Source organism: Cygnus olor, chromosome 27 (genome assembly GCF_009769625.2).
Source record: "Cygnus olor isolate bCygOlo1 chromosome 27, bCygOlo1.pri.v2, whole genome shotgun sequence".
Lineage (NCBI taxonomy): Eukaryota > Metazoa > Chordata > Aves > Anseriformes > Anatidae > Cygnus > Cygnus olor.
Genome location: NC_049195.1, coordinates 4,116,061 through 4,140,535, shown reverse-complemented (window position 1 = coordinate 4,140,535; position 24,475 = coordinate 4,116,061). Strand labels below are relative to the sequence as shown.

General features: G+C 59.2%; 4 protein-coding genes and 1 non-coding gene across 6 annotated transcripts; 2 read left to right on the top strand and 3 right to left on the bottom strand.

Moving 5' to 3' along the window:
- The first annotated feature begins 280 nt into the window (after positions 1-280).
- Positions 281-7,331, top strand: RNF122 (ring finger protein 122). 2 transcript variants are annotated; one of them, XM_040538030.1, is made up of 6 exons: positions 281-417; positions 4,865-5,021; positions 5,933-5,978; positions 6,361-6,402; positions 6,697-6,776; positions 6,851-7,331. In XM_040538030.1, the coding sequence occupies exons 1-6, from the start codon at positions 393-395 to the stop codon at positions 6,963-6,965; spliced, it is 465 nt and encodes a 154-aa protein (XP_040393964.1). In that variant the 5' UTR covers positions 281-392; the 3' UTR covers positions 6,966-7,331. The 2 variants fall into 2 exon arrangements, with proteins under 2 accessions (XP_040393964.1, XP_040393963.1); XM_040538029.1 differs by having other exon boundaries at positions 6,694-6,776.
- A 186-nt stretch (positions 7,332-7,517) lies between these two features.
- Positions 7,518-7,612, bottom strand: LOC121060629. The gene has a single exon (XR_005814902.1). It is a non-coding gene; the product is annotated as a small nucleolar RNA U13 (small nucleolar RNA).
- A 385-nt stretch (positions 7,613-7,997) lies between these two features.
- On the top strand, positions 7,998-11,500 carry TTI2 (TELO2 interacting protein 2). Its single transcript, XM_040538033.1, is given in 8 exon segments — positions 7,998-8,665; positions 8,945-9,131; positions 9,334-9,426; positions 9,761-9,936; positions 10,028-10,171; positions 10,634-10,796; positions 11,086-11,103; positions 11,105-11,500. Coding segments are annotated over 8 exon segments (1,458 nt in total). The 5' UTR covers positions 7,998-8,051; the 3' UTR covers positions 11,168-11,500.
- MAK16 (MAK16 homolog) lies at positions 11,194-14,809 on the bottom strand. Its single transcript, XM_040538034.1, is given in 12 exon segments — positions 11,194-11,769; positions 11,772-11,832; positions 12,088-12,144; positions 12,368-12,481; positions 12,874-12,948; positions 13,032-13,086; positions 13,389-13,540; positions 13,695-13,711; positions 13,714-13,758; positions 13,904-14,013; positions 14,259-14,308; positions 14,716-14,809. Coding segments are annotated over 12 exon segments (873 nt in total). The 5' UTR covers positions 14,731-14,809; the 3' UTR covers positions 11,194-11,647.
- A 50-nt stretch (positions 14,810-14,859) lies between these two features.
- Positions 14,860-23,969, bottom strand: SLC18A1 (solute carrier family 18 member A1). Its single transcript, XM_040538090.1, is given in 18 exon segments — positions 14,860-16,479; positions 16,785-16,918; positions 17,119-17,238; positions 17,316-17,379; positions 17,613-17,661; positions 17,760-17,826; positions 17,829-17,837; positions 19,349-19,417; positions 19,420-19,443; positions 19,563-19,623; positions 19,744-19,787; positions 20,739-20,828; positions 20,985-21,077; positions 21,186-21,269; positions 21,561-21,619; positions 21,799-22,159; positions 22,357-22,615; positions 23,877-23,969. Coding segments are annotated over 18 exon segments (1,794 nt in total). The 3' UTR covers positions 14,860-16,365.
- Between the last annotated feature and the right edge of the window lie 506 nt (positions 23,970-24,475).

The window sequence follows — 24,475 nt, the reverse complement described above, 5'->3', positions numbered from 1 at the left end:
CCCCCCCAGCTTCCCCGGAGCCCTCCTGCCCGGAGCTTTCCCTTCTGGGGGCCGCACGCCCCCAGCCCTCAGCCTGCCCCCAGGGGAAGCTGCTTGGGGCCGGGGGGGAGCTCCGTGGGGCCGGACTCCCCACGCCCCAGGGGTCCCCGCGCTCCGTGTGGGCCCCAGCCCGGTGCTGCTGACAGCGGCCTCCCCATGCCCGGGGGGGGGTCCCGGAGCCCCTCGCCGGTTTCCCCCCGCAGCTCGGGGGCGGCCCCGGGAACTGGGGGCCCGGCCCGGGGCGGGGTTTGCGGCCCGGCCCCGTTCCCCGGCGCCCGGCCCGGCCCCGCTCCCGGCCATGGCCCCGAGCCGCGCACGGCGGAGCCGGCCCGGCCCCGCGGAGCGGCTCCCGGATGCCCCCGTTCCAGTGGTGCCACGGTGAGAGCGGGGCCGGGGGCTGGGGGGGGACGGGAAGGGGCTTGGGGGTGTCCTGGGGGGGGGGCAGGAGAGGTTTGGGAGGGCTGGGAGGGGAACAGGAGGGGTTTAGGGGGGCCAGGAGGGGTCGGGGGGGGGCAGGAGGGGTTGAGGGGGCAGGAGGGGTTTGGGGGGTCGGGGGGGTTTGGGGGGTCGGGGGGGGTTTTTGGGGTCGGGGGGCTGCTGCCCCTCCTGGGAGCTGGAGGGAAACCAATGCTGGGGAGCGGGCAGCCTCCAAGAAGCACCCCAATAAGTTTCGCCCCCCAGGCAAGGGGTGCTGTGCTCCGTGAGGTCCCCCCCGGTGTCACCCCCCCCACCCCCCCCAGGGCCAGGGGAAGCCGCCCAGCCCCCCAGCAGCGAGCCCCAGCCAGGGGGCGGCTGGGCTGGTTGTGGTGGTGGGAGCGAAGCCCCCCACGCGTGTGTCCATGTCGGTGGTGTGGGCATCGCTCCGAGGGCCCCAAGGCAGGGCCCTGGCCCCCCGCTCTCCTGCCAGCCCCCCAAAATCCCTGGGAACGTGGCGCTGAGCTTGCCCGTGGCGGGGGGGGGTGGCTGAGCACGAAGTGGTTCTCTTTCTGAGTAAGGAGCTGGGAAGCTGCGCTGGGAATTCCACCATCAAAGCCCTGCCTCAGCAACAAAGGCCGGGTTGTTTTAATTTGCGAAAGGTTTGCAGCCTTTGAAGCTAAACGTGCAACCGGTGGCTTCCCCTCCTGCAACGCGCACCTCGGGTGCTCTCATGCGGCTTGGGGGGTGAGCAGCAGTTAGCCTGGCCTCGTGGGGAGGGCAGGGAGTTCCTTCGGTGCTCTAAATGCTCCTCAGCAGAAAATGCAAACCTGGCAGCGTAAAGGAAACATCCCCGGTAAGAGCTGGGGGCTTTTAGAGGCTCCGAGCGGCCGCAGCTCTCCCCGGCTCCCCAGGGCTCGGAGGACAGAGCCCGCCCTTGTGCGGAGGCCAAGGCGTGGGTTTGGGAGGCTGCCCGTGGGCATCTGGCTCGGGCGTCTTGGCTTCGAGCCCTGACCCCGCAAGTATTCACATCAGCAGAGTGCCGCAAAATTGCTGAGCTGCGTGCTGCTGAGGACCCTTGCAAGAACCAGGGGCCGGTGGCGTGAGTAAGTCCGATGCCCAGTAAAGAAATGAAATTTTCGCCATTAATAGGCATATTCCAAACGTCTGAACAGAAGGAACGCGCTGTGCTGGCTTGGAATTGCAGCTCCTCTTTCGCATCGCAGCTCCTCCTGTTGCTCAGCTTTGGTTTGGGGCACTTTGCAGTCGCCAGGCACTTTGCAGGTAACTTGGTCTGGCGGGGACCTGGCTATCCCCCTCTGCGAGCCGCTTGGCGCAGGGGAGGCTTCTGCAGGAAGCCCATTCCTGCATCACAGCAAAAATTACATGGAAGCTGCATTCAATTTCGTGATGCAAAGCCCACGGCTTTTGTGTGGGAGTGGAAAGAATGGTTTTATTTAATGACCTGCTGAGTTTTCCATTTGTTGTATTGAACAAGAATTGGGGTGAGGGAGAAGCTCTGCTCAGCAAAAACCCCGTGCCCGCGCAGAGCTTGTGTCTGTCCTGGTTTCAAATCCTGCACGCTGCTGTGTCACGGTGGTGGAAGGTGTGCTGGTCGACCCCGGATGCCGCAGGGCCTCCTGACTTCAGCCTGGCGCTTTGCAGGGCATAGACCTGGATGTGGGGGGGCATTTTTTGGACCGTGCGTCCGTTCTTTGGTTGTTTGGTGGCAGAAATTATCCCTGGGGCTCTCGGGCGCGTTCCCGGTGGTGTTGCAGCATCAGGGCTGTAATCGGACGGGGACGCAGTTAGGCGTCTGGTTTTCCCCTGTAGTTTTTCTCCAGGCCAGTGAGACGGATCGCTCGGACCTTGAGAAGCGTCCCTGCTCCCGACTGCGTGTCCCAGAGGAGTTAATCCTGGCCGGGGGAGCAGGATGGGGTCAGCACTGCGTGCGCTGTTATTTGGGCCAGCTCAGCGCCTAAATCCGCCGGGCGGCCTAAATCTGCCGGCATCTGCCGGGGTTGGAGGAGGAGGTGGCGCAACCCCAGTGCCCCGACAGGTCGGACTGCACCTTTCCTGCTTACACAGGGGAGCTTTTGCTGTTGGCATGAGAAAACACTCCGCTGGCAGGGCGCACCGCCTTCCTGAGCGTCCTTCTCGCAGGGAGAAGGGTGGAGAAAGTCAGCGTGTGTCTGTAGCCCTTCTGCAGATGTCCAGCGACCCCCCTTTTCTCCTTTTTCACCTAAATAATTGTTTGAGCACGCCGCTTTCGAGGCTCCTGGCTTCAGGTGTAAAACTGGTCCCGGGTGGACTTACGCTGGTGACACGGGTTGCTTCGGTTTGGGGTTGGTGCCCCTCAGGCCTTCATTGTATTAAAACCGGCTTCGCTCTGTTCCTCTCGAGCTAAAAACATGAAAGCCTTTGTCAGGCGAAGGGGGGTTGTGCTAATTAAAACCACAGCCGAGTCAGCGCCCACCCTGCTGCTGAACTCTCGCTGGGGGGAGCTGGAAGGGGCCGGCCAGGGTCGGGAGGACCCAGGTTTGGGGAGGGGGTCGCATCTCCCCCCCTGGGACCCGCTGCTCGAGGGCTTCCCCTGGCAGCAGCTTCGCCTCCCAACTGCCCCGGGGCCGCGCTGCCCGGAGCAGTGAGGGCTGGAAAGGCTCCGTAGCAGGAATGAGCCTTGCTGAGCTGGTGAGCCTAAAATTAGCCTTGCCAGCTGTGCTGCGGCTGGCGGGGACGTGTTAGACCAGCTCCTCTTCGGTACAGGGCCGGGACTTGTGGCTTCTCTTCTTCCACCTCGCCTTTTCCCCCCGCTGCTGCTTTTGCTGCCCCTCGGGTGCCCGTGCAGGGGGCTTTTAGGCACAGCTACGGCCACCCGTGGGGAACGTGGGCACGAAACACAGAGCGGTCCCTGCACAGCTGGGCAGGGAGCGGGGACCGTGGGCTTTGGGTGGGACCGTGGGTTTGGGTGTACACGAGGGGCACGGGGTCCGGGGCCGGTGCTCAGGGGTTGCCACCTCCGTCCGTCGACAGCTGCTGAGTGGTGCCCCACCACGCACACCAGCACTACCTCATTGACTTGTGGTGTGGGTGTTTGTTTTTTTTTTTTCTAATTCCGTTTTCCGGGCATTTCTCAATCATTTCCAGTAGGGAAATGGGGAAAAAAAAAAAAAAAAAAAAAAAACGCAACCAAAACTTATTGTCCTCCTCTGCACCTGGTGGTCTCGAGAGCAGAAGGCAGGGAGAGCAGGACCCGACAAACAAATCCTCCCTTTCCCACTGTGTGGGTGAGGAGGCAGATGCAGCGTGTCCAGCGATGACAGGAGGCCAGCGAGCGGCTCCCTGCAGGAAAACCCCATTTCCTACAGCCCAGGCGCTTTGCCCGGTGCTACACAGCAACAAAGCACAGATCCCAGAGCCGGGTGCCTCTCTCCAGCCACGCAGGGTTTGGCCAGCACACCACGTGTAAATTCAGAGTGAATTCAACGTGCACGAGGAAGCAGACAGCCGGCAGAAGTCCCAGCCGGGAGCACGACGTTGCGCGGGGGCATGGGTGTGCACCACCGGCCCCTGCCGCTCCCCGGGGACCTCGCCGCTCGTGCAGAGCTTTCTTGCGCCGTGCCGGGCTCCCTTCCTGTCTCTGCTGTCCTGGTGGAAAGCAATTTTCATCCTCTCGTGAGAAACAGGCGGAGGATTTTAGCGGGCTGTAATTAAACCCAGAAGTGTTTCTGTAGGAGCTTTTTGATGAGCTCGCCCGGCGCCCTCTGTTCCCGCGCTGCGCATCAAGGGCAGATGCTCCGCAGAGCACAGACGGGGCCTCCGCTCTCCTTTGAAGTCCCGTGTGAGCCAGATCTGATGGGAAATCAAAGCTCCGGCTTTTGTGGGGTCAGCACCATTCCGAAACAAGCAGCAGCGCTCTCTCGGTGCCAGACTCCGACTTTGCCTCAGCTGCCGGGAGCGGCAGGGGCAGTGGGCTTGGTGCTTCCCCGTGCCCCTGTCCCACTTCGCTGGGCGGGCACCCCGCCGCTCTCCCCGTGCTGCCACCACCCCTGTGTGATGCCCTCCTGCCCGATTTGGTCTCCGTGCCACCCAGCACCAGCCCCGGTGCTTCTCCCGGCGCTGCTCCTGGCTCCCCCCAGGCACTGACAGGCGCCGGCTGCTCTGGTTTTGCAAGCTCCATCCCTCCCTGAATCCCCTCCTGGCTCCCCTGTATTTGTGTGGAGATGGAGGCCTGGGGCCGGGGCCTCCTTTCCTTCCAGACACCGGGATTCTGCCTCACGTTCGTGCTGCTGGAAAAGGGTTTTGTGACCGCGGAAGCGCAGGGGTGACCGCAGCCAGCGCTGGCGCTGCTGCCAGGGGCTCTTCTCCTCCTCTTCCATTCTAAGCGCTGACTTCTCTTTCCTCCCCCAAGGGTGCTCCTGCAGTCTGGGCCTGATTTATACCAGTAAACCCTGCACGATGCCCCCCGTCACGTTCCAGGACCTGCCACTCAACATCTACATGGTCATTTTCGGCACCGGCATCTTCGTCTTTGTGCTCAGCCTCATCTTCTGCTGCTACTTCATCAGGTGAGCCGGGCACCCTCCGCGGGGCCGTGGCAGCGGGTTGGCGTCCCCCGGGGCCATCCCAGTCCCGTAGGTGCCTCCACCTTGCCCTTCCCCGCGCCCCGTTGTTGCGTCCCACGCCGCAGGAGCCTCTCGCCACGAGGATCTGACCCCGGAGCGGGGCCAGGCGCGATCGCAGCCCCCGTGGTCCCCGCGGCGGAGCAGGGCAGGAAGCGCAGGAAGGGGCTCCTGCTTTCCAGGGGCCCGTGCGTGAGGGACGCATTGTGTCGGGCAGGGGGAGGAGCGGCGCCGCGCGGCGGAGGATGTCTTCGCGTTGCCCTCCCTGCTCAGGCAGGGCTATTTTTAAACTCGGAGGCAGCAGCTGGCGTTTCTGTGGGCCTCGAGCCCTTCGCTGCGGGACGCCCCAGCTCTCTGCTGCCATCCCCGGCATCTCTCAGCCGTTCTGGGGGGCTGCAGAAGGACGTCTCGGTGCCTGGCATGGAGGAGAAGCAAAGGCAACAAGCGAGCGGTCCCCTGCCCCCCCCCCCCCCCCAACGGTGCCTTGCCGGGTTTCTCTCCGAGGCGGCTTTCCCCAGCGCCCTCGCCTCGGCCAAGGTCGCGGCGGGGCTGGGAGCTGCCGGCGGGCGAGCGCTGGAAACGGAGCGCTTCCTGCGCCACCAACGACTTCCTAAGGCAAACAATCGGGGCTGCCGGCCGTTATCGCTCCCTGCTGCCGATTCCTGCCGGCTCCGCAGGCGCTGCGGGACCGGGTCCTGCCCCAGCACAGCTCATCCCCAAATCCCGTCCCTGGGCCGAGCAGGCTGGGCAGGGCTGCGCTGCCCTGGTGCCTCCTGAAACTTCGGGGTTGTGCTGCTCAGAGGTGGCTCTTGAGGGTGCCGTAAAGCTCACGGTGCTTTTTTTCTCTCCCTCTTTAGCAAACTGCGGCACCAGGCTCAGAGCGAGAGATTCGGGTACAAGGAGGTAAAGTCATGGCTGTTTCCTACACACACACACACATCGATCTGGGGCCGAGCGGGAGGTGGGCGCAGGCAGGTGGGGAAGCAGCAGGGACTGATGCTCCTCGTCCCCAGCTGACCTGAGATATTCAAAGGCAGCGTGATGGGACACGCTGCTGCTATGCCCGAGCTCGACCTGCCCTTGCCTGGCTCATTTTGGCTCCCATTGGCAAAATCCCGATGGGATCCAGGAGCCCTGCTCGGGGTGGTTGGTGAGCAGCCTGGACACGCGGTCGCTGCCCGTCCAGCCCGGACTTTTGCCAGCTCAGTGCTTGCTGCAGTGAAACCCACTGCCCAGATCAGTCCCGGCTGCTCCTGATCCTCATCTGTCTCCTTTTCTCCCGCAGGTGGTTTTGAAAGGCGATGCCCGGAGGCTGAACGTGCACGGGGTGAGCGCAGAACCACCTCTGGGGCTGAGCTGGGGCTCACGGGGATGGTGCTTTGGGTCCCCTCTGCTCCCCGAGGCGGGACAGGGACGTGCCAGCACCGCGTGGCTGGCAGCAACAGCATGGGTTGGAAATCGGGAGGGAAACTCCCTGCCAGAAATACCTGGGAAGAGGCCCCACCGCCCTGGGCTTTCCCTGGCCACAGCATCCCCGCAGGAGTGGGGCCGTGCGTGAGTATTGTATAGGGTCCTGCGCGTTCTCACCCTCCCTCGCCCCCCATCTCGTCTCCCGCAGCAGACCTGTGCCGTCTGCCTGGAGGATTTCAAGGTGAAGGAGGAGCTGGGGGTGCTGCCGTGCCAGCACGCCTTCCACCGAAAGTGAGTACAGCGGCAGAGGGCAGCGGGGATTTCCTCCCCACGGGGTTTTTCATCCTCACGTTTCCCCCCCGCAGGTGCCTGGTGAAGTGGCTGGAGGTGCGCTGCGTGTGCCCCATGTGCAACAAGCCCATGGCGGGTCCAGCACAGCCCCGCGCCGGCATCGGCACGCTCCTGGACGAGCTGGTGTGAGCGGCCCCGCTCCCCGCCGGCCGGATCCTGCACGCGCCATCGCCCGGCCCCACGTCCCGGGGGAACGAACGCTTCGTCTCGAAGGATTCGGGATTTCGGAGCTGGGGTTTTTATCTCGCGGGGCGTTGCGTTGGTCTTGGGGGGTGGTCGGTTTTTATGCCGCCCCCGGACGTGCTCCACCGGCACCGCCTGGGCTTGCCCACGGAAGGCAGAGCCCACGGCACGGGCAGGGCTGCGCCCCCCCCTGCTCCCCCCTCGCTGCGCGGAGTATTTTTGTACCTGACCCCCTCCGGACTCTGAGGCTCCCCGTTTTTGGGAGGGAGCGCACAGCTTTGTGTAAAGCAGTGATTAAACCGATGGTTTCTCGGCCGGCGTGGGCGTTGGGGGCGTGTTTTAGGAGAGGCTGCGGCAGCTCAGGGCTGGGGGTACAGACCACCAGAACAAGGCGGTAGGCTGGGAAGCAGGACGGGTGAATCCAATATTATCCGATTTCACCCCAAAATCCGTGAACGCCCCAATTGGCGTCATCAATGACGGCAGCGACCCCCCGGCGCTCAGAAGGGACTGTGCCACGTCGTAACGCAGGGCGCACACGTCACGCAGCCGCGTGCCGCTCCCATTCATCATGCGCTATGAACCGGAAGGATCGGAGTTTTTCTTCCGCGCCCGAACCCAACGCCGTGCCACTGATCCCCCGGTCAGGGCGATCTGCGACCGTCCCAACGCTTCCGCCCTTTTCGGACTCAAACCGGTGCCCACCACAGCTCTGCGCTCGCCGCTCCTCGTTTTGAGCCATTTCGGGGCCAAAAAGCCCCTCGGCAGCGCCACCCGGTGCCTCATTACCCATGCTGATTTATTCACGCAGCGCCACGCCCACTCGCTCCCGCTTTTACGGCAGTTGGGTTTTTGCGACAGCTGCGTGCCTGGCGGCGCGCTTTACGGCGGCGGGTTGTGTATGAGGAGAGTGCTGGGGAGCGTCGCGGCTTCTCCCTGCCGGGGGGCACGGGGGGGGGCCTTAAAGGGCTTGGGGGGCCCTTAAAGGGCTTGGGGAGCGCTTAAAGGGCTTAGGAAGCCGGAGGAGGGGTCATGGAGCTCCCCGGCTTCGTGCAGCCCCCGCAGCTGCCCGGGGAGCGGCCTCCCCCCGCCCCGCCGCCGGCCGAGCGGGTGCAGCGCCAGCTCCCCCCCGAGGGTCCCGGGGCGCTCGGCGAGCTGGGGGCGCTCCTGGAGGCCGCGGGCAGCCGCCGGCTCTTCGGGGACGTGAGCCCCGCCGCGCTGGGCGAGCTGGTGGCCTCGCTGAGCCGCTTCGCGGCGCCTCCCGAGCAGCAGCAGGAGGCTGCCGAGCTGCCCGGCAAGGACGGCGCGTACGAGGCCGTCGCTGAGCGGGCGGCGGAGGTGGGCGCCGTGCTCCTGCGCCTCCTCGCCGAGCTGGAGGCTGCCAGGACCGAGGAGACTCCGGGTGACCCCGCGGTGGGTCCTGTCCTGCGCCGCGTGGCAGCACCCGTCTATGTCTTCGCGGTAACGCACGTCGTGGACGGGCCCTGGACGAGCGCGAGGTCTCGGTCGGTGGCCAGGGAGCTGCTGGAGTCGCTGGTTCGGGCTGCGGACTGCGGGTCGGTGGCGGAATTTCTGCGGGGGAAGAAGGAGGACGAGGAGGGGAGGTTCGCGGCGGTGATGGGGCTGCTGAAACAGGAGTTGACCAAGTGAGTAGGAAGGGGAGGGCAGCAGCGGAGAGGGTGGCGTGTTTGGCCGGTCTCCACGTAGGAAATACTGGAAGCTTTCGGGAAGCGTGCTGGTGCAGCTGTGAGCGCCCGTGTTACAAGCAGTAGTTGATAAACATGGGACCAAGAACTTTGCAAGCACCCCGATAATGGGGCGGGAGGAAGGGAAATCAGAGCTCACCGTCAGCCTGGAGGTACAAGTTATAGGAAATGAGAGTTCCTCGGTTCCAGCATTCACTGAGCTTCTGTTTGTGTTTCCAGAGACACTTGGAAGCGTAACCCTGCCATGAAGCACGTCTTCTCCTGGACGCTGCCTCACGTCACGCGTCCCTGGCTCAGCCACTACCTGGAGAGCGTCCTCCCCCCGTCGCTGCTCATCTCGGACGATTACCGTGAGGAGAACAAAATCCTGGGTGTGCGCTGCCTGCATCACATCGTTCTCAATGTGGTGAGGGGCTGGGAAGTCAGATCCCTCTGTGGGCGTCGTTCGAAGGAAGGGGGGGGGGGGGCGGTTGGGCGCCTGTTGGATTTCCTAACTTCTGTTCCTGGTTCTTCCATTAACCTCGCAATTTTGCCCCGTGCTCAGTCGCACGAGGCGAGTGGGCAGCGGAGGCGGTGCACGGGAATAACGTTGCTCTCTCTTGTGGCAGCCAGGTGCTGATCTGTGCCAGTTCAACAGGGCTCAGGTCGTGTACCACGCCCTCTACAACCACCTCTACTCGCGAGAGGCCCCTCTCATCCAGGTAGGGCAGCGGAACCTAATTCTTCGGTGCCTCGCGGTGTCGTGTAGCAATCCCACAAGGGACAGGCAGCTGAAGGCCCGAGGAGGAGTGCTCACGGGCACTCCAGGCGTAGCTTCAGGCCGTTAACGGCCGATGCTTGTGGCCAGGAGTAACGCAGCAGATTTCAGGGACTACTCAAAGGAGGTGGCAGCCTTGCTGAAGGGGGCCAGCCTCGGGGGACGCAGGCAGGGGCAGTCTGCCAGGTGAACTTGGGGGGGGGGGGGGGCTGGAAGCTGCTGGTACGGTGAGGGGGGGGACTGCTGGGCGACCACCCCGGTGTCCTGTCCCGCCCCAGGCAGCGCTGCTGTGCCTGCTGGACTTGCTGCCGGTCCTGGAGAGAGGGCAGCAGCAGCCCAGAGCTCCCACCCGCTGCGACGAGGTGCTGCGCCTGCTCCTGACCCACATGGAGGCAGAGCATCGCCTGGCGCTGCGGCGCGTGTACGCCAGGACCCTGCCCGCCTTCGTGCGGAGGTGAGAGCAGCACCCGCGCCCCGCAGGGACGCGCTTCATCCCTGGTGCGCGTCCCCCCCCCCCCCCCCCAACGCGTGCTGTGTGGCGGCAGGCTTGGCATCCTGGTGGCGCGGCACCTGAAGAGGCTGGAGCGAGTGATCGTGGGCTACCTGGAGGTCTGCGATGGCCCCGAGGAGGAAGCCAGGCTGGGAATCCTGGAGACACTGAGGTGCACCATAGGAGCACGCTTGGCCAGGTACTGGGGTGAAAGGCGCTTTAGGAAGCGCGTCCTAAACGGATGCGGCTCTTCTAGAGCCGAAGTTACTCTTATTTGAGGAAGAGGCCCCAAAACCTTGAGGGGAAGCTCTCCGACGGGGAGCAATCGTTAGCATTGCTGCTCTCCTGGGAAAAAAAAACCTTGCCCGAAAGTTACGCTGGGCCCTCGTGCTTCTAGAGCAGGAGAAAGTCGGGTGAAAATAACGTTGGCTAAAAGCTGAATCTACCTTCTCTGCACGGCAGAGCTGTGGAATAAGCCCTGTGCTGCTAACCAGGCTGCCTGTGCTGGCAGGCGTTTGTGTTACGCCTTCGCCGTTTCCCTCCCAGCCCAGCTGCAGTTTTGCTTCACACGTCAGTGGCCGGAACTGCCGAGCAGGGCTGCGCTTCACCCGGCTCACAAAGAGGATTTACGGCAAGCTGCGCGTGCCCGTTCCCTTTTCAGGATCCCATGCAGGCTCCCTGTGCTCCTCAAGGCCCTGCTGAGGATGATGTGGGATGTCCACGCTGACCGAGGCCCAACGCCGGAGCCAGTGACAGCTGCCCTGCTCCGGGGGGCCACCGAGTGCCTCATCCTGCTGGATCGGTGCTCTGGAGGACAGGTGAAGGTGAGCTGGGGACCCGGCGCTGCTTCAGCTCTGCTCTCGTCCCCCTTAAAAGGAAGCGGCAGCACGCTGCGGGCAAGAGCCCGCTTCAGTAAAACAACGTCTGCAAAGCACCGGCTTCCACCCGCTCCACACTTGGTGTCTGACCTAACTGACGGGGGGCTTTACGCGCAACGAGAGAGGGACAGGATTTGCGTCGCTCCCTTCCAGCAGACCGCTGGGCGGGGCTGGTAACGCTGTAAGCCTCGGCGTGCCAGGGCGCTGCAAAGCAACGCGGGGCTTTCTGTTCCAGATCCTGCTGGAGGGCGTGGACCGGCTGCTGCGAGGAGAGCTGCGTGCGGGACTGCCTCAGGGAAGTGCGAGAGAACACGTGAGGAGGCGCGGCTGATCGCTCACCGGCTTTGTACAGTAAAATATTTTATTTATTTTAAGTCGCCTTTCTCATCTCTGCCCCGTTAGCCTCATACCTGCCCCGAACGAGGTTCGCTTGTGTCTCTGCGAGCCGCCTGCGGGCGCTCCAGCTTTAGAACGCAGCAGCAGCAGCGTTCTGAGTCCAGGTTCTTCCCTGGAGCAGCCTGAGCTGAGCCTCACGTGGTTGTGGGGAGGCTTCTTCCTTAAAACTGCGCTTTGTGCAGAGCTGTACGAAGCTAGCGCAACTGCCTGGGGTCAGGACAGAAACCCTGACGTCTGGAACCCTTATTTCCTTTTTTTTTTTTAAAAAAAAAAAGAGTTATTACTCTAGAATATTGGAGAAGTAACTTCTGATGGCTGCGCTCAGAGCGGTGAAGCTGGGGGAGTTCTGGAGGACAGACGTGTGCTGCCAGTCAGTAAAACAATGCCAGTCCGGGAGGGAGTCAGGAGGCTTTAGTCTTGGCGGCTGGCTCTGTTTCTTTTTCATACTCGATTTCAAGGTGGGGACGTTTTCTTCTGCTTGGTCCTTTCAGGGGGGTTTTTCCCTGGATGTGGAGTGCGCTTTCTTCTCTGTTTCTTCCTCGTCTTCCTGCTCCTCTTCGCTACTCGCCTCCAACTTGTCCATGTCCTGAGAGAGGGAGAGGCGTGTGTAGTATCACAGCAGGCTAACTGAACCTCCGCTTTCTGCAAAATTATCCTGTGTATCCAATCCCACTTCCTAAGTCCTGGTCCCAGCTGGCCGGCCAGAGCAGCTGGGGTGCAGCGGAGCAGCCTGGCTCTGTCTCGTGTTCCACAAACCCCCTTTCACCGGCTCTTATCCCGACCCCGGGCTGTCACTTCCAAACAGCTTCGCCTGACAGCTTACACCTGGTGCTGCGCCTACCTCAAAGTCACTGATGTCGCTGTCATCTGCTTCCACAAACTCCCTCTCATCTCTTTCCTGTAAGAAATAAAGTCGGGAGCTAGGACGTGCGCGCTGAGCACGATAACATCACAGCTCGCACCGCAACAGCCCTCGAACCTGCGCGCGCGCACACGGTTTTCCCGAGTTCCCCTCTCCTGCTCTGTTCTCACCCTGGTGACGTTCACACCGCGGTGCTCAGTGGTGCACGGGGGCAGGGAAGGATTAAGCGTGGCGCTGCGGGGGGAAGCGTTACCGTTACCTCCTCGTCGTCTTCCTCTTCCTTTTCCACGTCGGACTCGCTCTCGCTTTCTGCATCTTGCTGCTGCAGAGCTTTGTCGAAGGCGTGAATGGGGAAGTTGTAAATGTCTCCGTACTGAAAAGGAAAGTAACGTTCTGTAAGGTGCTGAGGGGAAACAGCCGGCGGTGGTAGGGCCGGCTCAGGCCTGCACAGAGGTGGCATCGAGCCAGGCTCCACTGGAGGTTCACCCCTTCCTAATTCCGAGGCAGGCGCCTCACAGAAAAGAGAATTTTCTATTCCAAAAAACATTCGCGCTTCAGGGAGATCGAGGGGCTCTGCGTTTTGGGGAGCAACTTCTCCAGCCTGCTCCAAACCCACTCGGCAGTCAGCCCCTGCCCTCCTCCGCAGGCGCTGCCTCCCCTTCGTACCAACACGCGCCCCCCCCCACCCCCTTCCCCGGAGAAGCAGCGGGACGCAGGGCAGGGGGAGCGGTTTTACTGCTGCGCTCTGACGGGGGTGATCCTCACCGTGTCCTGCTTCAGTCTCTCCAGCAATTCCTTCTCGATGGCGTTGTCCAGCTGAGCGGCGACCAGGGCTTTCTCCTGCCGGAGCAAAGAGGCCTTGCGTCAGCGCGCTCAGAGAACAGAAGCAACAGACGGGAGAGCGCACGAAACGGTCACGTTACCTCTCTTCTTTTCTCGCGCCTTTCAATCTTTCTGCTTAAGGGAACGATTTTCCTCCTGCAGGGAACAAGAACAACTTAGGGAATCTTTCAGCCTCCTCTGCAGCAGATGAGCAAATGGCTCACTCGGGGCAAAAACCAGTGGCCGCAGCCTTGGAAATGGGGCTGCAACTGGCTCCGGTGCACCTATAAAAGCACGTTTACGCCGCGGGTACGTCGATTTTAGCTGGGTTTGTTTACGAGCCTGCCAAAACCCGCATCCTGCAGGAAAACACCAACTGCCTGGAGGTGCACCGGAGCCAGGTAAAGGGCTCTGCGTGCAGAAACCCAAGGCGATCGCTCGCTCGTAGCGCCGCTTACTGTCGCTTCAGCGTCAGCTTCCGGATGCGGATGAGGTACTGCGTTATCTTGGTGAAGCGCTGCTTGCATTTGTGCCGGATGAAGCGGGGCCAGTAGATGAGATTCTCGTCTATCTCCTCCAGTGCTTTCTCATAGTTCTTGCTCAGCAGGACCTGGGGGGGGGGGCGGAAAAAGGGCCGGGGTTGAAATCCAAAGCAGCAACGCCCCGGGGACGCTTCTGTGCTTGGGGGGGGGAAGTCTGATCCCCTCTGTCCTTCGGTGCAGGAGGTCAGAGCGCACGCGGGCAGCAGCCTGCTCCCGACTCACCCGCTCCCACAGTCGGCTGGAAAAGGCGCCCGCTCGATCGTCTTCATGTAGAGGTAACAGCGGCCTGGAAGGGGAAGAGGAGAGGAGGAAGGTGACCCCCCCTGAGGCACCGAACCCTCGGCTTGCGCTGGGGGACAGAGCCGGGCGCTCGCGCCAGGTCATTCCCCCCCCCCACCGGGCGGGAGCGGAGGCGGGTGCCCGGCGCTCACCTTTTCTCCTCCCTGACGGTGGCGTACGGCTGTTGGCCAGCGGGCAGGAGGAGCGGTTGCAGAGCCCGGTCAGGTTGTACTCATTGCGGCAGAAGCTCTGCGTCTTCGTCCTGCAAGCGAGAGCCGCGAGGCGACCTGAAGCACTGCCCTGCGCTTCCTCGCCCGCTGGGTTACGCAGAGCCGTCGCGCCTCGTGGTGGCGCGCGGGGGCGAGGGAAAGGCGGCTCGCAGGGAGCGCGCTGGCACCTCGGGGCACCCAAATTCCCAAATTTCCTCCACCTCCCCCCCCCCCCCCCCCCAGACATCAGCCCCCGAGGCCGGCGCTGGGCTCTGCTGCCCGTCCAGCACGCGCTCACCTGATCTTGTAGGAGCAGAACTGCTTGTTCCCCAGCGTGTCCCACACAACCTGCGGGGACGAAACCCCAATCAGGGCCACCCCCGGCACCCTGCGCCACCCCGACCCCATTAACGACCCCCCCAATCCCCCACCCCACCCCGCCCCCCCCAGCCAGGCTGTAAACAGATCGCCCCCCGACCTAATGGGGGCAGGGAGAGGACACGCAGGGCCACCCCCTGGCTGCCCCCAAATTCCCCTTCCCCCCCCAGTCCCTGCCCTATTCCCGTTATTCCCTTCCCCCCCCCCCCCCCAAATCTGCCCCCAGCCGCCCCCACGTGGCTCCCCCCCCCAAGGGGAGGGTGGGGGGGCGCTGCCCCGGCCGGACGCAGCCGACCCAACGGCGGGGCGGGCGCTGATTGGCTGCGGCGCGGCTGCCTGGCGGCGGCGGACGGGACCGAAGCAAGCGGCGGACTCACGTCGTCCGAGTGCATGGTGCGGCGGCGGCGGCGGCCGCGCGGCCATCACCGGACGGGGCGGGGCGAGCGGCGTCTCGCGAGAGCGGCGGGTGGTTGCCATGGCAACGAGGGGGGCGGGTTGTCACGGCGGCGGCGGGAGGGGGGTGTCATGGCGGCGGGTTGCCGTGGCGACGGGGGCCGGGGTGACACAAAATGGCGGCTGCCGCTGCTGCCGGCGAGCGCTTTCCTTTTATTCTTGGCGAGGCAGGAAAGCAGGTGGAAGATAAAAATAGCCGTTTTTTATTTAGCGCAGGCTTAGCCTTAGTCATTTCCAGTCAGCCTAAGAAATACAATTTCATTCTGTACGTGCAAGGCGAGGGTTTCACACCGGGAACGTGCGGTTCCCTGACAATAGCCCTGTGACCTTTGGGAATGAGTCATGAGGTGTCAAATGATGATTAATTGTTATTATCCCGTTTCCCCTGGCAAGAGCATTGTGCTGCTGGGGCTCCAGAGCAGAGTTAACTGTTCTTTCTGGCAAGTGGAGTCACCTTCCATACACACCTGCTCGTTCAATGCAGAAATGAGTTCATAAACTGCCAACTGTGGAGCCAGGGAGGTGCAAGTTTGTGGTTTCCCTGGCAAAAAAAAAGATCATGTGAATTCCTTTGACAGTTATATAATTATTTGGCAACTTTTATTACCTAACTCTCTCTACATCACTTCCGTACTTTTAAAGATTATTATACTTCGTTATTGTAAACAGTACAGCTGTTCTCTTTCTAAACTCAGGGCCAGGAAATTGAAAAATGGCAATTAAATCAACCTACTGTACTGCTCGTTGCAATGGGTCTGGGTCACAAACAGCCTGTTGCCCCATGTCACCCATACAAGTGAGCGAAGTAGCTTTGTTGAATCTTTGTCTGATTTTAAAACTGCTTTCAGCCTTATTTCTACCTGAATCTCTTAAAGAGATCTTAAATTTCATGAATGGTAGAAGGAACACACAAGAAGCCATAACAGCACATAAATGGCAAAACACATCAAGCTATACCGAGACAACAATGAACTTCTTTTTAGCTGTCTTCAGATGAGCACGGAGCACATTAACAGTACGAAGATATCTTTATTGGCAGACTGGCAGTGACACAGGTGAAGAGGGCCCTGTTGTTACAGAAAGGTTTCACGACGGGAATTACAGTGGCATTCTGGAGAAATAAATGTTGCTGCTGATTTCATTTCAGTTTTCCCTGGTGCTTTTCTTTCAAGAGCAGTAAGCGCTACAAAGACATTAGCAAATGCCACTGGACTCATCTGGGAGAGGTGTTATCTTCCTACGCTACGTGGGCAGACCGTGCCCAGGACAGCGTCGTTTTGCAGGACAGGATGATACAGTTCATTCCATCTTCATAAGTTCTTTACAGATGAGATGTAATTTGGGTGACTTGCCTGGAAGTCACATAGCAAAGGCAGCACAGCTAAACAGACAGAGCCGCCAAATCCTGGGTCCCTTGTCCCTGATGGGGGTTGCATGGCCTGGAGAACAGGAGAACAACACAGCCCACGTTCATCCTGTGTCACGAGTCTTGGGGAGTCGGAGTTATTCTTGGGTGCAATCACATCCATGGCTGTAAACTTAAGCTTCAAACAGGACACGCATCCTTGCACTTCCTATTCCTCATTTTCTGCCTCCACGTCACTGTCATCTGTGAGAGGGAAGTCTCGCAGGGGCTTCTGAGTGGTATAGCTTTTGGTCTGCATGGGGCATTCCTGGCTTAAGATGGCCTGGATGAGAAAGAAGTCAAACTTCAGTAAAAATGGTGATTAATAATGAATAGGAGCATTACCACTTCCAGAGAAAGCCAAAGCAGCCAACAACTTTTGCCCAGAGAACACAAGCTGTGAGTTAGGAGAAGGACCGTAGCTCCAAACTTTTCTGGTTTTGTTGTCTGAGTGTTCTGTCCCTTTGTTGAGGGCGCAGTAGAACCCAAAAGGGAGGACACAGTCCCTGACAAATTTTTCTGATCTGCCACAAGCCTCTGGATTATCAAGCCCTATACTTTAAGGGAATAAAATAAACTTAAACTCACGATCTTCTCCTCCCTAGCAGGAGGGCTGCGCAAGTACCAACAGAGAGGGGCGTAGGCAATGTTGATAACGCCGATGATGACCATCAGCCAGGGAAACCCGACAGCTCGCACAATCGCACCGCCTGTGGATGGACCTGCATGTTTAAAAAGTGAAAAAGGTCAGATGACAGAAAAAGAACAAAATTTGCCTTTCCAGTTTGGAGGGGATCTATAACTGCGGCAGCTGGGCTGCAGACTCAGTTGCTGCCAGTGAACAGGGGGTGGAGAGGGGGTGACAAACGGGGTGAAGATGCACTCCGAGTGCGTCGCCGCGTGGGTTAGAGTTGGGCCATACCAATCGCAAAGCCCATGCAGAAGGCGACATCGGCTATGGCGTAGACATTGCCGTAGATGGAGGTGTGGCGAAGGTCCACGAGGTAGCCCATGATAGGCATCATGGAGGAGTCCACCATTCCTGCCCAAAGCAAGGACAGCCTCGTCAGTCATCGCCTTCTCCGAGCTGCCTTTGCAGACCGAGCGCTGGCAGCTTACCTATGGCAAAGCCCAGCCCGCCGTTTGGGCCGATCAGCCCGTAAATGCTTTTGGCCAGAGGCACCTTTGAGAAGAAAGAAGAACGTGTGAATGGGGCCAGAAGGGCTCTGAGGGGAAGGGGGCATAACCTGGACTTGTGAAACAGACCCACGGTGCACGCTCTGAATGTCTGGTTGCAGATTCTGGGGCTTTGCTGTCCCCTCCCTCCCTGCGGAGGGGATCGTCCATACTCTCACCCCCGCACCCCTGCTGATTCTTCTACAGAACGCTCTCGGAATTGTCTTGTGCTACTCACACAAAGAGACTGATTCCCACCACGGCCATGCCGATCAGGGAGCACAGCCACCTGCAACGAGGCCGCAGTTAGCACAGGGCGACGCTCTCGGTGTCGCAGCACCACGAACAGAGTCCGTGCCAAAGCAGGGCCGGGCCCCTTCCACTTACCGGCCCATTTTGTTAGCCAGGACCCCAAAGAGGTTGGTGCCGATGAGGTAGGATATGCTGGCAGGAGGAACGCCATCCCTAGGAGATAGAAAGAATAAAAAGTGTGTGTAATCCTCCAGGAAATGCAGGGAATCGGCAAGAATTTGCAAAAGTGTTCCCTTCACTGACTGCCTCTCTCATTTGTGGAATATGATGGGAGCCAGGCATGGCAAAATAGTGCCCGGCACGCGTGCTGTGGTGCTCTCCTCATCCTCCATTGCCATCACCCTTTGTCCCAGCCTCTCTGGTGCCCCTGTGAAGCCAGAGGGAGGCACGGCTGCACCCCAGGGTGCTGTAAGTCACCCAGGAGACCTGAGACAACCAGCAGCAAAATCAGGACTGTTCGGCCCCACTGCTTTCGGCTTCCTCTCCTGTCAGATCTTCTTCCTCTTCCACCTCTCTCCCCTTGCTTCTGCTTTTGGCTCACCAAATACAGAGGAATAAAAGAACTGCTTTAAGTGTAAAGCTCAGTGATCATTATGTAGTCAAAAGTAAATATTTGAACTGCGTGCTGATTTACCAGTTGTTTATTTTTAATATACTCTCCTGCCGACTAGAAATAAAACCAACCACCTGTATTTCACTAACAACTTCCTTATTGAAACACACAGACAAGTTTAATTTTCTTTCCCCTCTTTCACAGCTGCAGAACACAGTTAAACCTGTCACCCCAAAGATTCCCCTTGAGCTCAGCGGTGACGGGAGCAGCTCTGAGTGCGGTTCTCAGCCGGTGCCTCGTGCAGTTACCAGCAGCGAGGCTGCAGCCGGCAGCCCTGGGACGCTGCTTTGCCCTCGCCCACCCTTGCCCCCTCACTTGCTCAGGCGAAGCATCACGAGCTCTTATAGGGATGGATGCTCCTGCCTGAGCGGAGATAACTCGATTAGGGGCTTTCTCGGCCCTGCTGCTCCCAGGCTGCAATTCAATTTGGGATCTAAGTGTAGCCTGGGGCATCCCCCAGGTCGTTCCCCAGTCAATCGGGTTTTATAACAATTAGTTTTTATTTTGTAGCAAAGACAGACAATGCTATCTCCATATCACATTTTCGAGGCAGCTGGTAATTAGCATGTACCACCCTGCCCTCTGTGGGACTCTCAAAATGGCCTTGTTTTACTCAGAGCTGCCTCTGCAAAACCCATCTGGCTGCCATGATTCCAGCCCAGCACAACACAATTATCTGCCCGGCAGAACAGAGGATTCGACAGGCTTCATGTGCACGAAACTGCCTTCCTTCCGCCGTTATTGCTGTTGTGGGGAGCCTGATTCTATACAATTTTTTCAATAATAGGGAAAACACATTGTATAGCCACCACTAAGGACATTTCCAGCTGAAATTGGAGCAGCGCACAGCCTGGGATCGCTCACTCTGTGCAGCTGAGGGTATATGTTTTCTTCTTTTAAAGTGATATAAGAGATTATTCAAGCCATCTCGCAGTGCAAAATGATACACGAGATTATTCAAGCCATCTCGCAGTGCCAAAGCCAGACCTGCTCTAGCTGAACTCTACCAAGCACCAGTTGAGGAGCGAGGACTGCAAAGCGAGGCGCCTACCGAGCTGCCATTTCGGGGAGCACATGGTTTGCATCATCCAGATGGGCAAGGTGGGTTCGAGCATGGCCACCCCATGTTGGAGAAGCAGAGGGCTCCTGGTGGGGAGAAAAGGGAGAAACGCTCTGCTTCGGGCTGCTCCTGCTGCCGTTCGGAGCAGGCAGGAGCGGATCGGCAGACGCGGGTGCGGAGAGGCGCGCGGTGCCGTCGCCCTTACCCGCAGCCACCAGGATGTAGGGGTCCCGCAGCAGGGTGAACACCGGCGTGCCCCGGGTGCTCTGTGGAGACGGGGGGGGTCACAGGTGCCGTGGGCAGGGGGGGCACGAGCTGCCCTCCCACCCGCGTTGCTCACAGTGCCTGCCGCGGGATCAGGCACACGCACACACGTCTGTACTCACCTCGGGGGAGATCTTGGAGGGCTGCAGAATGCAAAGCTGCAAAGCTGGGAAGGAAACGCTGCTGTTAGCCTAATTCTGGGGTGGCAGCATTTCAGGCCATGTCTCCCTCTGGCTTTTCCTTCAGTGGGGTGCTGACCGTCGGCAGAGCCCCCGGGGAAGTGGGAGCTGCGCCCGTGGGACACCGTGGGGGAGCTGGGTGCCAGCCCTGCCCCTGCGGGAGCTCCCATCGGCTGAAGTGGGAGCGGGAGCCAGCGAGTGTGCTACAAGTGGTTTATCCGTGCACGAAACAGATCTGGAAATGCTCGCTGTCGGGCTCTGAGCTGCCCACCATCGAGCCACAAATGGAGCATGGCAGAAATTAGATGTGGAAAAGAACAGGATGAAAAAAAAAAAAGTTTAAAGTGTGGGGAACCTATATTTCATTTTCCAAAGGCTCTTACACGCTTCATTAAGCATGTCTTACATTACATCTAGGCAAAGATGGTAACTGTGACTGTAATTTAATTAGCTTAATGCTCTCCACTAAAAATGCACATTTCTGCTATCTCTAACTTTGCTGTTGCGCTCTGAATGCTGTCACGGCCTGGATTTGTAGTACCTCTGTCTGAGAAAGAGCACGGATCCCCATTCACACCGGCAAAGTCCGATCCCTTTGGTACGGTGAAGAGGCTGCAGACAGCACCACGTGTGCCTTCTACAGAGAACACTCTGTTCGGGGAGCTTTACTGAGTGTGCTATTCAAGCCATTAAAGCAATCAACGGGTTTATTAAGTAATGAGGGACTAATTCTTACTGTATTGCTGTGTCATGCATCTGGCGGTAGAAAACATATGATTTAGCAATAACAGAATAACCGGTGCTGATGATAGCACCCATGCTGCATTAATCTGCCTCTGCCTTCACACGAGCCCTCTGAGATCCTTCCCGAGATGGCAGCGTTTGTGTCTGCCACGGGCTTTGGGTTTTCGGTTGGATTAAACCACTCGGCTCCTCACCTCCATCCAGCAGGGCTAAGAATGCCAGGACCAGGAAGGGAGAGGCTTTCCCCATGAATTCGTACATCACGCTTCCGAAGGGGGCCCCGACTGCAAGGGAAAGGCTGCGTCACGCAGCAGCAGGCATCCAGCCCCTGAAGCGCAGGGGCCGGGGACGCCTGCGGGGCTGAGCTGGGGATGCTCAGCCCAACAAAAGCAGCGTGTGATGGAGATGCTGTTGGTGAAAAGCCCACAAAGTGTCCTTACTCAGCACACCCAAGGCCAAGCCTCCAAGAGCGATGCCCATGGCGTTGCCCCTCTCAAAGTCATCCGTGTAGATGCTGGCCAGCATGCCCAAGCCTGGGGGCAGAGGGAATTCAAGTTGATCACTGACCTAACGCAGACACTGCGGTGTAGGGCAGGAGCCAAGGCCGGGTGTAGCAGCATGCAGTGAGCTAAAACGTTCACCTGCGACCGATGAGAACGAGGAACCGACGCCTTGGAGAGCTCGGGCAACGAACAGCAAGGTGTAGGTGCCGGAGAAGGCAAACACTGTGGAGGAAGGAGAAACAGAGCGTCAGGCAGAGCTGCAGATCTAAAACCCTGCCAAGGGTCAGAGCAGCCTCTGCTTGAGCCCAGCTTGGGTGCTGCTGGGTGCAGGGTGCTGCTCATCCGTTCCTGTCTCCAGTTTCTGAGGCAGCTGCTCTGCTCTCTCTCGTTTCTCATGCATGGGCACACAGCCGGTGCATTTTCTCCCGTGCTGCTTTTATTTCAGGTCAGTGGCTGGGGCAAGGGCCCAGCATCCTGCTGCATGCGAAGGGCAGACCGGAGGGCAGTACTCACTGACTGTGGAGAGGAACATGATGATGAAGCCGATGAACATGGGGATGTGGTATCCTATCCTGGAATGGGAGAAAAGAGGCAGGATCTCACCGAGGATTGCTCTTTTCCTGGCGGAGACCTGGCCTTGCTGCCCAGCCTTGCCACGCACATCTCTGAGGGTCTGTAAATATCTCCTGAACGTGTGAATGGGGAAATATGCCGTCCCCAAAGGGCTGTGCTGGGCAGATCTCAGACGTACCTGTTGGTCAGGAGACCCACAAAGGGGTTGACCATGAGCTGGACGAGAGCCTTGGAGGCAAAGAGCAGCCCCACGCGGACGTTTTCGTTGGCGAGGAACTCCTCGCCCTCCAGGCAGCCGCTCGGTGGTGGTGGGGGGCTTGTGGGGGGCTGCAGCGTGTGCCCGCTCATGGTCCCATTCAGCGGCTCTGTGGTGCTGGTGGAGCCCGAGACGGTCACGGTGCTGTTGTCAAAATAGGAGAACACGGAGGAGAAAGGAGAAGCGTCCTCGGCTGAAGGAGCCGACTCAGGCTGGCGAGGGGCAGCAGAGCTGTTAGCACCTTTGTACTCTGTTGTATAAAGGAAGGTGGGGATGATCGGTACTAGAAAAAAAAAAAAGGGAGGGTTTTAGTGGTTTTAGTTGTTTTTGTGGCAGCTGAACTGGATGCTGGCTCGACGCCGGTGCCCTGGCAGCCCCCTCACCCATCCCTCCCCGTGGCTGCCCCTTCCAGCACGGGCTGGAGGCCAACCGCAGCCGTCGCCGCGTGCAGGACCCCCCCGAGGCGGCACGGAGCCCTACCCACGACCGTCAGCAGCATGTTGTCCAGCAGCAGCGCCACGAACACCACCGCCAGCGCCAGCCTCCGCGACGCCCTGCCCTCCGCCAGCCAGCGCCGGGGCGCGGGACGGCATCCGGGGCATCGCCGGGGTCTCGGTCCTCTGGCTCCCTCCCGGTGCTCAGGGCTGGGGGTGTCCCGCCACCTTTGCAGGAGACACAGTGGGTTAGCACCTCCTGAGAGTTCAAGGCTTCTCCCTCCTGCCTGCGAGCGCCGGTTTTGCTATCAAAAACCATATTTTCATCAATCTCACATTTAAAGTCGAGGCCAAGAGACGCAGCGCTCTACAGTCCCTTTCCACTCTCCCGAGACATCTCGTCTCTGCTTCAAGGCATCACTTAAGTCATCTTTCAAAGACTCAAAGCACAAATCAGGCCAGTAGCTTATCTGTGGTAATCTCTACATCTTTTCTTCCCTGTTTGTTCTTTGGAGATTAAATTAGGTCTCAAAGAAAATTCATTTACCTTGTGTGTCTTTTCATTTGACCTAATTGAAATGTCATGGCAAGATACAGGACTTGAAAGCCTAACATATGTGATTAAGATCAGGGCTTCAGAAGGGGCTGAGAGAAGATCACTTGCTCGGTCCACTGAAACATCAGACAGAATTTGTGCTAAACCAACCAACCAATTAGCCCTTTTGTTTTTATAGCTGGTAGCAACTTGCGCGACTGAGCAGCAAAATGAACAGAGCTGAGCCTGAACTATCATTCTTTCCGATACTCCTGTGGTTTCCTGAAATCCCAGGCAATTTTTATCAATTTTCAATTAAAAAACAGAGCAAAACCTCCAGACCCTCTATCATCTGATCTGAGTGCCACACGAGTCACTAAGCTGGTAAGAGCAAAGACAAAATAATAAATGAATGTAAGAGAATAGATATATATATGTATAAAGTAACAGGGAGAGAGGAGGAGTAAGAAGTACGGAAAATAAAGACAAGCAGAGTAAAGAAGCCCCAGATCGCAAGGCACAAGCCCTGGCCCCCCTCAGTGCAATCCTGTTGCACGGAGAAGGGCGAAACAACCCCTTACCCCTGGGTGCATCCCGGAGCGAGGAGCTGGTGGCGGCGGGCAGCAGTGTGCTCTGGAGCCGCTGCTCCCGGAGGATTTATCGCTGCCTTTTATCAGAAGAGGATATGAGTGTCCCTCTTCCATGGAGATGTAATTAGGACCTCAAACAAGTTTCCTTCAGCCCTGCAGCTCCCCCTGCGTCAGAGCAGGACCGGAGGGACAGGGAGAGAGGCGGGAGAGTTTATCTCAGAAGCATTTAGCCAGGCTCTCAGTGATGCTCATCTCCCTGCCAGCCTGGGTCTGAGCACACCGAGCCCGCTGCCTGGGGACCCTCTGTTCTTTGAGGCAAGCCTGCTCTGCCCCCGTGGAATAACAGCGTGTGGATTCATGGCTGGGAGGAAAGGATAACGTTGTTAAATGGCCACAGGAAATAAATTTTTAAAACAGGTCATAATCTAGGTCTTGGACTACCTTCCCGTGGCTGCTGGCCATTTTCTCACTGCCCAAAGCTGCTTGGCCCTGGTGCATCTCTCCTCTCTCCAGCTTTGGCTCTGTGTTGTACATCCTGGAATAAATGCAGGCAGGTGTCAGCAGCAAGACCTGATGCACCCCGGGGATGTTGGGTTAACTGTCATCAGTCACTCGGGGAGCCCGATGTGAAGAAAGATGGGGGTTGTATCCCCTCTCCCCAGCAGGCGTGTGGTGAAGGAGCCACACCAGCAGTGGGGTGGGGAGGGACTCCCTGTGCGGGTGGGAGATGCTTCTGCAGGATACCCGGCTGGAAAGGCAGCAGCTGTGGGTTTTGTGGAGGCTTTGCAGTGAGCTCTGCTTTGCTTTACAACCTACAAAGGGAGGGAAAAGAGCCATGTGTCGAGCAATCCCCACAGCTGCTTGTACAAGAGCTTCTCCCGTGGGAGGTGGTACAAGCAGCTCCCTCCAAGGAATCGCTTCTCAGCTTGTTTTTTCCCTTTTTGTGCTGAATGTTTTTAACATCAGAAGGAGAATAAACTGAGTGAAAGCTCTTTCTCAGAAGGAATATAGAAATATCTGGTTCCCTGGCCCTCAGGCTG

Excerpts from the sequence above, each read along its gene's own strand:
- RNF122 (XM_040538029.1), top strand. The coding sequence starts at position 393 with ATGCCCCCGTTCCAGTGGTGCCACG. Across the intron at positions 5,979-6,360 it reads AGAGATTCGGGTACAAGGAG|GTGGTTTTGAAAGGCGATGC; the intron begins GTAAAGTCATGG and ends TTTCTCCCGCAG. Across the intron at positions 6,403-6,693 it reads GGAGGCTGAACGTGCACGGG|CAGACCTGTGCCGTCTGCCT; the intron begins GTGAGCGCAGAA and ends CGTCTCCCGCAG.